Genomic DNA, 14,967 nt, shown 5'->3' on the forward strand with positions numbered 1-14,967 from the left:
AGTTTTTTCTGTTTTCTGATTAATCAAATTCAGAAATATGACTTATTTCAAGTGGATTCCAAATTACTTGCCAAGAATGGATTCATTTGAAACGCTTGAATGCGCCCTCGTATTTTGGCAAGTGGTCTGTTTGTCCTGCAGGAGTGGCTTCAGAAGAACGTCTGCAGACTTGTCTGTCTGTTTTTCCTTATTTTTTAAAAGCAAGGATTCAGAGTAACATATGGCGGCTTTGGCAGTTTTAAACAATGGAGACTGGTCGGTCTGTTTCTGTTTACATTTTGAATCTTGATTGAAACTATTGAAATATTGATTTAACAGAAAAACACACTTATGTTGGGATTGTACTGTACGAACACCTTCTTCTTGCAGTTAAAAAAACGTCATTAATTTCACGTGATTTTAACTTCAACTAAACAGGTGAATGTGTGCCTTAAATGCACAGGTTGTACAGAAAGCTCAGCCACAGTGCTGAAGTCTGTTCTGTTATCATTATTATTTTAAAAACATCTCTCTTTCTTTCTATGTTTCTCTCTTTAGTTGAAGCAGCCTGAAAAGGCAGCAGCGGCGGCTCACACTTATTTCCAGGCCAACCCAGAACATGTGGAGATGGGTCAGAACCTGGAGCAGTACAAAGACCTGCAGGGCGTTAAGGAGGACCACTTTGTGGACCGAGAAGCTCGACCTCACCAGGTAAGGCAGGAAATCTTAATATGCAAGTTTGGATATAGATATGTAGATGTTAACTTTTTAGTTATTTCTCACTTGTTTCTTCTCTTTTTATCCCTTTCCAAGCATGTGTCAGATCATTAACCTGCCATCTTTTTTCAATCCTGGCCAAATGTCTGGCGACTTTTTCTTCTTCACGTCTTTGCTAAAGGGAAAAGTGCAGCTGTTGTCCCTGTATAAAGGATCCTTTGTGTTAATGGCCCGTAAAGTTTAATGACTGGAAACTCATATAGCGCTGGTTGTGGTGAAGCTGCAGAGTTTTGGATCCTTTGTGCTCTTATTCATTTCCAGTCTCATTCCACTGTCTGTCCCTCTATTATCTCTTTATCTTCAAGTCAAGCTCATACAAGTTCTTATGACACCTTCTGGGAGAAGCTTCACACTAGGGCTGGGCAATGTATCGCTATTATATCGATATCGTGATATGAGACTAGATATCATCTTAGATTTTGGATATCGTAATATCGTGATATGACATAAGTGTTGTCTTTTACTGGTTTTAAAAGCTGCATTACAGTAAAGTGATGTACTTTTCTGAACTTACCAGACTGTTCTAGCTGTTCTATTATTTGCCTTTTCCCCACTTAGACATTATGTCCACAATACTGATGATTGTTTATCTAAAATCTAAGCGTGAAGATATTTTGTTAAAGCACCAATTATCAACCCTAGAATATCGCCGCAATATCGATATCGAGGTATTTGGTCAAGAATATTGTGATATCTGATTTTCTCCCTATCGCCCAGTCCTACTTCACACTCAGTACAAACCTAACTACCTTATTATACCATTTATAGCTGTACCTCAAGTAAACTTTGAAACATTACTGATAATTGAAGTTATTGTGTGTCTGTAACATCCACTTTCCTGTCCAAAGCAACTTTTCTTTGGGGACCATAAATGAATGTACATTAGATCATATGTTAAATGTAGAAGTGACAGTGGGAATCCTTTTTGGCAGCTGTTCACTCAGCTCCAAACAAGGCATCATCGCTGCTGCAGGAACATTGATGTGCACCAGAGGATTTGTAAAGAACTTTTATGAACTGGCTACAGGTTTACATTAAAAGTGACCAACAAATATTTACTTGACTAAATGTCAAAGATAAATACTTCAATACACAGGCATATCATAAAGAGCTTTGCTGAACAACACCGGAGGTCATTATACTCCTTCCTAACTCTCATGATCCTCCGTCTCTCCTCTATCACAGCGCTCCTTCGCGGCAGCAGTGAGGTTGTATGATAACGGCGACCACAAAGGAGCCATCGCTCTGTTCGAAGAGGCTTTGGTGGAGTACTATAAAGCAGATTCAGAGTGCCGGGCCCTGTGTCAATGGCCGCAGAAGTTTGAGGGCCACGACTATCTCCGCTACCGTTACAGCCTCCATGAACTCGTATCAGGTAAGAGCCAACATCTGAACAGGTTCACTCCAACAGAAAACTGTTGTTAACATTCATCTATCCTGTATTCATCCTCAAGCAGCACAAAACATGTGATGTAAATAACCAGGGTTCTAATAAGGCCAGATATATTGCAATAAAATCCCAGTATGCACATGGACATGATTTGGATTTTGGATATAATTTGTTTGTGTAATCAGCTATATTTATTCTTAAAATTGGCAAATCAGAGAAATAATGAATATTTAAGTTTCTAATTGTAGAACCAGGACTTTCTTGTTTAGGTTGGGGTTTAAATTATTTACACCCTTTTTGTCCATCCATAACAACATGTTGATGTTGAATAGATGTTGATATGACAGCTGGCACTAATTAAAAAAAAACATGCAATACACGGGAAAAGTAAACAGTAAGATGCAATCTGACACTGGTTCAAGCTGTTTTAGTGTGAATTTAATTGTAGCATAATAGCATATTGTGATATTTTATTGCTATAATGAACTAATGTCTTATTTGACCACATCAATGCATTAAAGCTTGCTCAGATGTTCTTTGCCTTCTGAGAAACCCTGCCTTGTATTTTCAGTTGATTTGTAAATACCACTTTGTATACATTTTTAGACACACCGTCCTCTGACAGTCACTTCCTAAATCCTGTCTTTAGTTGATTCTGAAAAGTCCCAGAGGTTCATTACATGTTCTTAGATGAAAGGAATGAGACTGTCTAGTTGTGGAGCATTTCATCAACTTGTTCTGACTTATCCAGACTTATTCCTGACTTATTATTGGTTACATTTGAACTTCAAATTATTGTATTAATATTTTTCTAGTTTTCATCAGCTTTTACTGGCACTCCACGTTTAAATACAGAGATTTATATGCCAGTGCTTTGGACTTAAATTTCGTGGAGATAAAAAGGTGTAAATACATGTCTAACTGCAAAGGCTTCAGAGCAGATTCATAGGTACAAATAGGAGCATGGCCAGTACAGTGTAATCTGTGGGGAAAACAAACACAAGCAAGGACATAGACATCAGGTCCCTTACACAGATGTTGGATTTTGTCCCACAGACTTCCTTCAGTTGTTCATTATCTGATCATTGACATTACTTAAATAGGTGTGATTACATTACAGACCCTTGGGAGCTACTAAACTCTACGTATGATGTCATTAAGATGTGTTCAGACATGATGTTGAAGACTAATGGCACATGCCAGACGATGGCAAATGTCTTCCTATGTAGAATCAGGCATTTTTAGATGTGGAGGCATGAATGTATCCACAACAAAGCACCACATCATAATTACGTGATTATACTGTTATACATACACATCTACTTTAGTCGGTGGTGCTTTTGATGACACAAGTCAGGCCATTCTCTCTGGAAATTGAGACGGGTTTTGTGCAGTAGCCGCAGCTTAATTGCTGACAAGTGTGCTTTGTCTCAAATATGTATGGCCGGGGTTGCAAAAACACAGAAACGAAGGCTAATTAGTTTTGGCCGTGCTTTGTTTGACTTACAATCAGGGGATTATTTTCCATAGCACCATTCTAGAAGAGTCTGTGATTATGATGTTTATTTGTGTTCAGATGTACTTGTGTTTTTTGTGAGAGTAATATAATCTGTTGTGTGAGTTAAATAAACGAGAAAGTTTTTCATAGAATGACTTCCTTGTGTAGCGGTTTAATTTTCAGAAAAAAAAGATACCCTTTACAGTCCTGCATGATTCTAAGCCTAAAAACATTTCATAACTCTGCTCCTCTGAGGATCTTGAAGAGATCTAAACAGACCACAACTCTGCTGTCTGAGGGTGAGGAAAGTTACGCTGCAGCTGCTCAAGAGTGACCTCACTGTACATTCACGCTCACTAAACACACACACACAAGCATGCTATCACCCACTCAGCTGGCTCTTCTCCCGGGGACATAAGGAAATGATATGTCGCACCCTGTGAAATCGGTTGTTCCACAGGTAGTGATAAATCCTGTTGTTTGTCAATCCCTCAGGGAAGACAAAGACATGAAAGCAAATTACTGTTAAAAAGAGAACAACATTTAGTTGATCTACTTCACAGCGACAGGGAACAACACAATGACAAATTTGATTTGCTACAGCTTATCAAGTTGAACTCATTCCAGTGTTTTTTCCGCAACAGACCCTCCACCAAAACTGGACAACAAGAAACAACAGACACCACTTTCAACATTTGTTTTATACACAGTTCTTATTATTTACAGCGTAGGGACACATAATGAAATGCTCTCATGTTCAGTGTGTATCTATAAAGTATGCAATAGACAAATAAATGGCCAAACCGGTTTGTCTGTAGTCCAAGGAAATTTGTGTAATGAGCTTGAGATCTGCTGCTATTAGACTGACTGTAATGCTAACAAGTAATTAATTATTTCCTAGCTGGTTTTCAAGTGGTCCTTTAACCCTGAGCCAATATCACACCAATGATCTCAGCAGAGTTAATGGCTGTGGGCATGAGACCATACTATAGTGATCAGGGCTGTCAGACTGGGGGTGGAATTGTGAGGAGGGCCCAAAAAGATGCTAGAATGAATAGCTGTGGATGCGGTGAGGGGTCCATAGAGAATGCCTTTCTACAGGGTCCAGAATTCTGTGCTACACCCTTGGTAGTGACCGTTGACCATATTATATCAGTGCATTCAATTTACAACATACCACAGAAGGTCTCAAAACTGACTCAATAGGCCTAGCGGTATTAGTCATATAGCTAACTGTAACTGTAGTGCAAACACTCTGTAATGGAAGCTGGTGGCCACTGTTCTGGTTTCATATAAACAATTTACTGTTTTAAACTATGCTGGACTGATAAAACCATTATTTATCTTAGAATCAACCAATACAATAGTTTTGTCACAACTGTGTAAACAAGACATCTACTGCATGCCTTTTAGTCCTGGAGGAGAGGTAGGTAGGTAGGTAGGTAGGTAGGTAGGTTAAATATTTCAGAGATAGGGTTTACTGTCAGTGGATGCTGATATAAATGTTTTGGACTGAATGTACCAATTGGCTAATCAGTATATTTGACCCTATTGGTATCCAGCCCATAAACCAACACTCAATGTAATAAGAAGCCAAATGCCACATACTACTATCTCAAAGATAAGCTGATGATCTGAAAACTGATCTGAAACCATTTTGTTACAGATCACTTCACTCAGGTGCTGCACTGTGAACACGAGTGTGTTCGAGACCTCGCCACCCGGCCAGGCCGCCTCTCACCCATGGAGAACTACCTGCCTCTGCACTACGACTACCTTCAGTTTGCCTACTTCCACGGTAAGTTGTTCAAGGAATGTAAGACTTATTCAGACCTTTTAGAGGATTTACTAATTGCTGATTTCATTTTTAACCACTTTTCTGATCTCAAACATTTTTTAAAACACTGTGTAGCAAAGGGAGGAAAACTGTTCCCGAACACCTATCTGACTATGCTTGGTGTAATTATGAACAAAGAAGATGGATACACCCATAGGTCACACACTCACATACATGCACGTACAAGAACTCATGTTGACCACAAAAAGCTGCAGACAGGTTGAGTCAATCAACAGTTGGCCGCACCCCGTTTAGAGTTTCACAAGTATTAATGACATTTTATGGTGTGTGTTTGTGTCTGTCTGGGCAACTTTTATACTATATGGCATATCCAGTCTGATGTAGGGCCTCTCAGGTGTGTGTGTGTGTGTGTGTGTGTGTGTGTGTGTGTGTGTGTGTGTGTGTGTGTGTGTGTGTGTGTGTGTGTGTGTGTGTGTGTGTGTGTGTGTGTGTGTGTGTGTGTTGTTGAAGTAGTGAAAAACTCTTCTAGACAAGGGTGTTGGCACAACAACAAAGCGTATAGTTGGAAAAGACAGTGTGCTGAGTGGTTGTGAGATCACCAGATTATACTTAATGACCCATAAGCATGTGGCTCTAATAAAGCGAAGTGGATCGTTGGGTCTGTGCAAACACACTGAGCAGCTGCTGATGTGTGTGTGTGTGTGTGTGTGTGTGTGTGTGTGTGTGTGTGTGAGTGTGTGTGTGTGTGTGCTTGGGTGTGTGTGTGTGTGTGTCTTGTCTGTGTTTGTAAGGCTATTGAAGCGTGAAAAGCTTTTTTTTTTGTTTATAAAAAGAGTCTCAGTGAGTCAGATATTCTGTATTATAAAGTTGGAAATGGCTCACATCCCATCTTTTTAATATACATTCTTTACTTTTTTTCCCCGATATCGGAACTCCTATACTTATAATACTATCTATGACTGGCATTGTTCAACCATATCCATTCATTATATTTGCATTCTGTCCAGTCCTTCTTTTCCGTGAGTTTGTATCCAAACAATGCATGCATGTACTGGGTGAATTGCAGAGATTGAAAGTAAATGCTAGTGTAATGCAGTCATAAATTCAGAATTACCACTTTGGACATCTCGTTTAGTCTTTTTTTATTAAAGCAAGATTCAATGAATCCTCAGGTTTGTTCGGTTTGTAATCACAGGTGTAACAAGAAAATCTATGAAAAACATGGGGTTACTCATAATATCTATAATGAACATTGCTTTACATATTTGTCTGTCTTCCAAAACATTTAATGGGGAACAAAAATACCTGGTAGGATGATGCATTGTTGCAGGGGAGAGGTGCTTTAAAATGCAATCAGTTACATTTCTTAACGTACCTTAATCTTAAATAAATATTAATTGTGTTAAACATGCACTTGTTAAACCACTTGTGTCTTACCCACTTTAAAATGAAAACAGTGTATGATTTGTATGTTGGCAATCCTGTTTTCGAAACACTGAGCCAAGTTCGTTTATATCCAGCATAACTAGATATGTTTACAGTATGATTTTTACTTCTTCTTTTAAGTACCAGCATTGTTCTTGTTAAAATTGTAAATCTAAGTCAGTAATCTGAGTGCTTTAACACCCAGCAGCACTGTGGCCTGCTGTGTTTCACACTCCTCAGTTGCTCAACACCACAGTGCGGCATTGGACGTTTGCCATCACTCAGTAGAATTATGCTTTAGCTGCTTAAGTTTCCGAAATAAATTCTCAAAGACGTTTTCTGTTTGACTGAGCTCAAACCTCCAGACTCTTGTTGACCAGGGAACACGCAGCTGACAACAGCAGATACTACGCTGCTTTAGCCTTGGCCAAGACAGGAAGTCTTTGGCTAACCCTGAACCTTTACAAGAATGCGTTTGTGTGTGCACTTAGCGGCTGTTGTGTAGCGCAGAAGATGTGTGTTTGTGGATCTGTGGTTGAATGGATATATAGGATGACAGTAGAGAACGGTCCTGCTGTATGTTTGTCTCACTTCATCAGTGTCGCAAGTGACAACTCCTGAGTCCTATCAAGGCACCTCAGAATCGGCCGTGTGCGTGCGTGGGTGTGTGCATGCATGCGTGTGTGCTTTTTCCACTATGTCAACCAGTGCAGCTTTTGTCCCATTGTGGTAATGGTTTGGGAATGTCAGCCATGATAGATACATTTCCAAATTACACACACACGTGGATGTGGTCATCCAGTAGATAGCTCAGCAGCTGTAAATACACAGATCCATAGCGCTACGAGAGGTTAAAAACTCCACAGATTACTTTTAATTGTGTTCACTGTAAACCAAACAGAGAAACCACTTCAATTGCTTTCTGTCTCTCTCTGCAGTGGACAGGCTGGATAAGGCGCTACAGTGTGCTCTGACCTACCTGTTATTCCACAAGGGAGAAGAGTCCATGACAGACAACGTGAATTACTACAGAGAGGTGCTGGCACATGATGGCGAGCCAAGAGAGGTGAGGATCTGCTGTTCTCCTGGGGAAATATAAGAAATATTTCTCCTCTGAGATTTAAGTGTAGTTGATGGGATAGTTAGTAGAACTTCATTAAGGATAGTATAGTCTTTAGTAAGTTCAACATTATACTTTTGAATCATAGGGAATGTAGGGAAGGAGACTAGAAAGGAAAAGTGTGGATGTGAGGGAAAAGGAGGAGACAGGAGGCTGCAAGCCGTTTGCTGTATTTCTTGGATGAACTTGCTTCTCGCCACTTGGCAGCTATTGCCTCTTAAAGTTTGCTTTTCAGTTGTCCAGCTGGAAGTATTAAGCAAATTTTGCTACGTCAATGTGTTTACAACAACATATTTCTTCCTCAGGGCATGTTCCTTATTATTTCCTTGCCCCCTGGTATTCACAACACTCTGAATGATTAAAAGCTGAATGTCTGCCCGCTAGAGCAAATTAAATTAGTTAAATCTGGCTACCCATCAGCCACTTTAGCATCAAGAATTTCTTCTTGTGAGGGGAACACAATTAATTGGGAGGCAGTTTGGGACAACATTTACCACTGTTCCAAGAACCCAAACCACCAGTATATCCACTTCAACATATGTCATAGGACATATTGGACTCCCCAGAAGAGATACGTCTCTAAAGTCATTCCCACTCCCTATTGTACGTTCTGTCAACCTGAACAAACTGGAACTTTCCTGCATATGGTCTGGGAGTGTGAACAGGTGCATGAGTTCTGGAATACAACAACATCAATAATATCTGATGTGATAGGATATCTAATTCCTACTGACCCAATTGTTTTGTTACTTAATGACGACTCTAAATTACACTTGCTCGAGAGACAGAGGAAGATTTGGCTAGCCGGCTCAACTGCAACCAAGAAAATGATAGCTCAACCCCCCCACTCGCTTTGTATAAAACAGTGGTTAGCGTATTTTCTAGACATAGTTATGCTTGAGCTCTCTACAGCAAGGATTAACAAAGCTAAATCATCAACTATCAGCCTATGGGAAAGCACAGCAGCACAAATATCAGACCTAATGACCTCAGCGCCACAAGAAATAGAGGAGAGTGACTAGGCAAGGTGTGATTTCTGTTTGTTTGTTTGTTCTGTTTTCCTCGAGACCACAGAGGGTGGGGGGTGGGAGAGGGTTTTTGTTCTTGTTCAATTTGTGTTTCTCTGTTCTGTGCACCATCTGATATTTCCTGGCACATATTGTGGAATTTGTTCTGTATGTCCAAATAATAACTAATATTGCTATTGCTAATTGCTAATGCTAATAACAATAAACAATTGATCTAAAAAAAATAATTTCTTCTTGTTCCTAAAACTCTGATCAGCTGCTTTGAAAAGTCAAGCAGTGCCTAGTTTAAGTCTCAATTACAAAACCTCTTTTTCCTAGAAAGCCTGGTACTCATTATAGCAAGCGAGGCTCTCAGAAGGACTGTGTGAATGTACGAGTGTGTGTTGCTGACATCGCGTATGTGTGTGAGAGATAAAGAGAGGGCGACGTGTTGCAGCTCATGCTTATGTTTTTCTATTCATAGCTTACATTTTTCTAGCCCTCAAGTCTTTCCAGTCCCGTCAGTTTACAGTACAGTCATTGGCTCACAGATCGCCTTTCCTCTCTGCGTCCTCCGGCCTCAGGGAGCTCATTTAACAGACCCCTAGATCTCAGTGCCAGGCCCAAACTGCCTCCCTGCCAAATAATCCTGCCTTTCAGGAATGGTGGAGGAGGAGGAAGAGTCATGTCAGAGTGCCCACAAAAGTCTCTGGAACAATTTGGGGGCTGTTTGTATTCGGGGTGCTGGAAAAGAGGGCTTTTCTTTTTACTGGATGCTACTGGATTCTCAAGTTTCATAATGGTCATCATCATGGCCTTAACTCCAACCTCCTCTCCACTTCTCACACAGACAAAAATAACACACTTTCTGCACCCATTGTTGCTTTATGATCCAAGTCTTGTGAAAAAGCAGATTTTTGCTTCAATTCAAGTTTTTACTTCAGGCAGGAAACAGTAGTAAAACTGTCCCTCTGAGAGGACAAAAAGAAAGAGAGAGGCCATCACACTCCATTAGTCGTGGCACTGAGGCGAGGGAAAGAGAAATTCATTCTGGTTAACTTTGTAAGGGTGAGGACAACAGTACACTGTCACTTTAAGAGTTTGGAAAAGTTATGGTGATGAGCTTTGATAAATGAAAGATCAACATTAAACCATTAATAATTTTGTCTCTACTGTAACTGTGAGCATGGAAACAATGCAGTGATTTAAAAGACGATTCTCTCAGCTGACAAATTGGCATACTGTTAAATAAATAATGTATTTCTCTACCTTTTCTGCAGTTATTTTCCTACTTTACGTCCGTCAAGGACAAAAGCATGTGGTTACATTTACTTTAATGACTCAGGAAACTGTTCACAATAAAATGTTGGTGTATTTGTGTTCTCAGGAAGCTGCATGGTACCTGAGGAGGCACAAACAGGAACTGGAGCTTCTTCTCATTGGCAGCAAAACCATGGGTGTGGAATTTACAGAAGGGGTGAGTTACCAGAATGCATTATCCCAAATCTTGTTCATTTTTCATGTGCAACTACAAACTCAAAGCAGACTGCTAGTATTCATTGAAAGATCAGCAGTGCCCTTTAATTCCCAGTTTTGCCCAGAAATGAAAAGAGACTGTAATTTAACTGGCAGTTATCCATAAGCCAGTTCACATGTGTCTGATGCAGAGCAGATCTCCTGCAGGGTGTGTAAACACATTAGTGTGCCCCTGCTGCCTGGCTGACTCAAAGCAGGGTAACAGGTGTCTGGCACGGCCACCGTGCACTACTGTCTTCTCAGCCAACAGCGACACCTGCTGGCCACTTTGACACATCACATTCAACATTTCTTTGTACACAGCATTTATGAAACTACATATGAATAACCTAAATCATCAGTCAAATCAATCCCATTGTTATTTATCTGTTTATTTACGACCTGGCACCAGAGCTTTAGAAAGTAAGAAAATGTGCAGGTTACATATTTGTCTTTTTTGCAGAATTACTGGAGCAGCACAGGGGGAAGAGAGGACTCAAACAGGTAAAGAGATCTCTGCATCTGTAAAACTTTGAAAATGTAACGTCAAGTGTAGTGCTGTATATATTACAGTAGAGTTTGTCTTGTCATTACCTGGGGCGTTTTCTTCAGTAGTAGCAAAAGCCGTATATACAGATATATAGTAGCCTATATAATAAAAAAATTGAAAGTGGCTATATCGGTATTATTGTAATAACAATGGATCAAATGACTGATGAATAAGTGTAGTGTGAAAAGGGTCCACCCTACACTGCAGTTTCGCTCCAGTCTTTAGAGATTCATAGCTTATTTCAGCTCGTTGTTTTCAACTTTCCTGATTGTTTTGTTGACTCTCACTGCTCTTTTGTGTTTGGCCGCAGGTGTTTTCAGCTATAAAGCTCTAAAACCCAAATGTACGCTACCTGCTCAGCACTAACAGCAGACAGACACAGTTAACAACTAGCTGGTGAACATAATGCAGCATTGAGCAGCTAAAAAAAAACATATTTTCCTCAGGAGTTGACCATGTTAACTGAATATGTCTGCTTGTTTCTGCTGTACCCAAAAAAAAAATCTGTTATGGCAGGTTTAAAGTTTAAAATCAGAATTTTTGACCCCTAATGACAAAATGCATCCTCTATTCTGTGTTCTTCCAGGATTCCCTCTGGTACAGATGGCTGGATGGAGTATGTTCCCATTTCAGAGAAGAAGAACGTCGCTCTCGCTGCTCCACAGCGTCTCAAAGAAGGTAAACATGAGATGAAGCGGAACAGGAGTTAAACCGCTAAGAGAAAGTCATTAGTGTTCAGTTAAATGTTCTCTTACCACCACGGCTGAGAGATTTCATGTGGCATTCTTTAAATACTGTTCTGGGATCTGTGTAGGTGGCCCCTTAGTGTATGACAGCGTGCAGCTGGTGCAGAACTCTGCAGCCTTGAACGGGACCCAGCGGGTGCTGCTGGATCATGTCATATCTGAGGAGGAATGTTTAGACCTCAGACGCCTGGCACATGTAAGAACATTACACAATGTTGATAAAAATAATGATTTTAAATCTTAACTTTTATAGATTAATTCTGGCTGTTCTTGTCTTTTAGGCTGTCACCATGGCAGGAGACGGTTACAGAGGGAAGATGTCTCCACACACTCCCAATGAGAAGTTTGAAGGAGCCACTGTACTTAAAACTCTGCAGGTACACTCACCACTAAGCATAAACAAATGATTGCATGACTCGTCCACCCAATAGTTGTCAAGGTTGCAAGAAACCGGCATATTGTCTGAGCAAAGATTATTTGAAGAGAACAGTTGAATCTGAAGTCACAATTCAAACCAGGGGATCAAAATTATCTCGTCAGTAGCTTTATCATATACAGCCCTCAAAAAAATGTGTTACATTAGCTGTATAGTATCTGTCTTGATTTATTGTTTGACTCTAGGTGTTATTACAGTCTCCCTTTTGTTATTTCTTCCCTGCAGTATGGCTATGAGGGCAGAGTGCCGATGAGGAGCGCTCGCCTGTTCTACGACATCAGCGAGCGAGCGAGACGGGTTATTGAGTCTTACTTCCTGCTCAACTCCACCCTGCACTTCTCTTACACACACCTGGTGTGCCGGACAGCCATCACAGGTCACTCACACACACAGAAGCATACTTTACTTGACACAGAACACACATGTACTGTCATTTGAGACTCTTGAGAATAAGCTTAATTACTGTACTTTAATGATTCAGGGAAAGAAAGCACTCCATCAGTAGATTTAATAAATGCTCCTGCCATCCTTAATGGTTCACTTACTGTATGGTGGTAGATTTAAAAATAAAAGACCCAGGAAGAAAAACCTGGAAAAGTACAGAGGATATTTGATTTATCGATTTGTATGTATGCTTTTTGTGTGTTGGTTGTCCGTTCACAGGACAGCAAGATCACAGGAATGACCTGAGCCATCCCATCCACGCTGACAACTGTCTGCTGGACCCCGAGGCCAATGAGTGCTGGAAGGAACCACCAGCATATACATACAGAGACTACAGGTATGATTCACTAGGAATCATAAACTTACTTTGCTGCAGCTGTATTACACAGTAAAACATTAATAATGGTCACTATCATATGCGATTTAATGTTGATTGTACTGATGTATACTTTACTTTCTTTATTTCCAGTGCACTGTTATATCTAAATGGAGATTTTGAAGGAGGGGAGTTCATATTCACAGAAATGGATGCCAAAACAGTCACGGTAAGATGGTTTCTCCTCAGATGTGAGATTTACTTCCCACAGGGGACGGCCGCACAGTTTCTGCAGGTTATTTATTTGGTTAGTACAATCACAATGTATAGTTAAATTAAAACCTGAACAGGGTTTTTATTTTTAATTTTACAAAACTGGGCTTTTTTTGTTGAGGAATAGAGAAAGAGACTTCTAGTATTCTCCCAACATTTAGCCAGTCTCTTTTTTTGAGCCCCACCTTTGGCTGAAATCACCACAACTATTTGTATTATATGCTGGTTAGAGGAGGATATATGAGGGTTATGGGAAGTTATATGATGTTTAAATAATATATTGAAAGGGAGGAATCACTTCAGGGTAATCTCATCCTGCTCTCTTCTCGCCACAAGCATTTTACTTGACATCATATGGGTAGAAAGAACAAACCAAATATAAACACAACAGAGTGTTCATAAAAAGAGTTTATGATCAGCTTTGATGCTCACTTTGGATTACACTCTAGGACCCTCCAGCAGGGCAAATGTCTGCTTTAACAACCAAGCTGAACGTAAATAAGACAGTGAAGTGTTGGCTTTACTAAAATAAACAGATAATGGTAATTTTTGACCTCACCTCTGTTCCTGCTCCGTTTCCTCCATCCTCTTCAGGCATCAGTGAAGCCCATGTGTGGCAGGATGGTGGGTTTCTCATCAGGAGGGGAGAATCCCCACGGTGTGAAGGCCGTCACCAGCGGGCAGAGGTGTGCTGTTGCTCTGTGGTTCACCCTAGACCCGCTCTTCAGAGAACTGGTAAACTAATGTTTCAGTTAAAGAACTATTCATACCGTAGGGTAATAACCACTTTGCTTCTAGGTCCTAATCTTGGATCCAATTTTGAGGTTTTTGTATCTCAACAATTATTGGATATCTATAAGATTACATTTTGTACAGACACATTACCCTGGATGAATTGTAATAACGTTGTGATCCTCTGACTTTTCATCTAGCAACATCATCAGGTCAAAATTAATATAGGTCAAACTTGACATTCCCATCAGCCTCAGTTGTACTTTGGATTAAGTGCTAATTAGCTAATCTTACCATGCTAACACGCTAAACTGAGATGTGTTAGCATTAGCTCCTGACACCACTGTGCACAAGTACAGCCTAAGAGAGCTGCTTGCATGGCTGTTGACTCTTTGTTTCATCTGACTTCATCTAAATCTACCAGACAACGCAGCTTTAAATACTCAAAGCTAGTCTTTTTGGAACTATAAACTGGGGATGCCAAAGAGAAGCGTGCTTCTTCCCCATAAATGAAAGGCCATAGTTCCTCTATGTGCTGTCTGGTGTCAGATATGGACACTGGTGGGAAAACTAAGTTTGGGAGGCCCGCCAAACCAACACAGGAAATGAGCAAGCAGTCACCTCCTGTTTATTTTCTATGAGAAATTACTATGATTTTTTTGTGAACCTCTATAGTCAGTCTACATCCACGACATTCCACTTCTGGGATTGCTACGTTGCTGCCGGAAGTTCAGCCGGATTTCCCTCTTTTTCGGCCAGATGTCCGTTACCTTCCTCTTTCTTTGTGTTGGAATTTTAAACTCCGGTGGATTTATGAGGACTATGGTTAACTGCTCCTCAGATCTCTGCAGGGTAAATCCAGACAGCTAGCTAGACTATCTGTCCAATCTGACTTTTCTGTTGCACGACTGAAACAACTTTTGAACCAAAAAAAGTTCCTTCCCGAGGCTATATTGCAGCA

The 14,967-nt window shown here is 40.3% G+C and overlaps 1 protein-coding gene across 1 annotated transcript in view; it reads left to right on the forward strand.

Moving 5' to 3' along the window:
• p3h2 (prolyl 3-hydroxylase 2) overlaps nt 1-14,967 on the forward strand; it is a 58,898-nt gene that overhangs the window by 42,384 nt on the left and 1,547 nt on the right. Inside the window, exons 2-14 of the mRNA XM_031307243.2 lie at nt 538-690; nt 1,942-2,131; nt 5,311-5,442; nt 7,806-7,933; nt 10,382-10,471; nt 10,973-11,013; nt 11,646-11,737; nt 11,874-12,001; nt 12,087-12,182; nt 12,467-12,617; nt 12,905-13,022; nt 13,155-13,230; nt 13,869-14,009. Coding sequence (XP_031163103.1) covers nt 538-690; nt 1,942-2,131; nt 5,311-5,442; nt 7,806-7,933; nt 10,382-10,471; nt 10,973-11,013; nt 11,646-11,737; nt 11,874-12,001; nt 12,087-12,182; nt 12,467-12,617; nt 12,905-13,022; nt 13,155-13,230; nt 13,869-14,009 — 1,536 coding nt within the window. The remainder of the gene's footprint in view (nt 1-537; nt 691-1,941; nt 2,132-5,310; nt 5,443-7,805; nt 7,934-10,381; nt 10,472-10,972; nt 11,014-11,645; nt 11,738-11,873; nt 12,002-12,086; nt 12,183-12,466; nt 12,618-12,904; nt 13,023-13,154; nt 13,231-13,868; nt 14,010-14,967) is intronic.

Source organism: Sander lucioperca, chromosome 11 (assembly GCF_008315115.2).
Source record: "Sander lucioperca isolate FBNREF2018 chromosome 11, SLUC_FBN_1.2, whole genome shotgun sequence".
NCBI classification, from domain to species: domain Eukaryota; kingdom Metazoa; phylum Chordata; class Actinopteri; order Perciformes; family Percidae; genus Sander; species Sander lucioperca.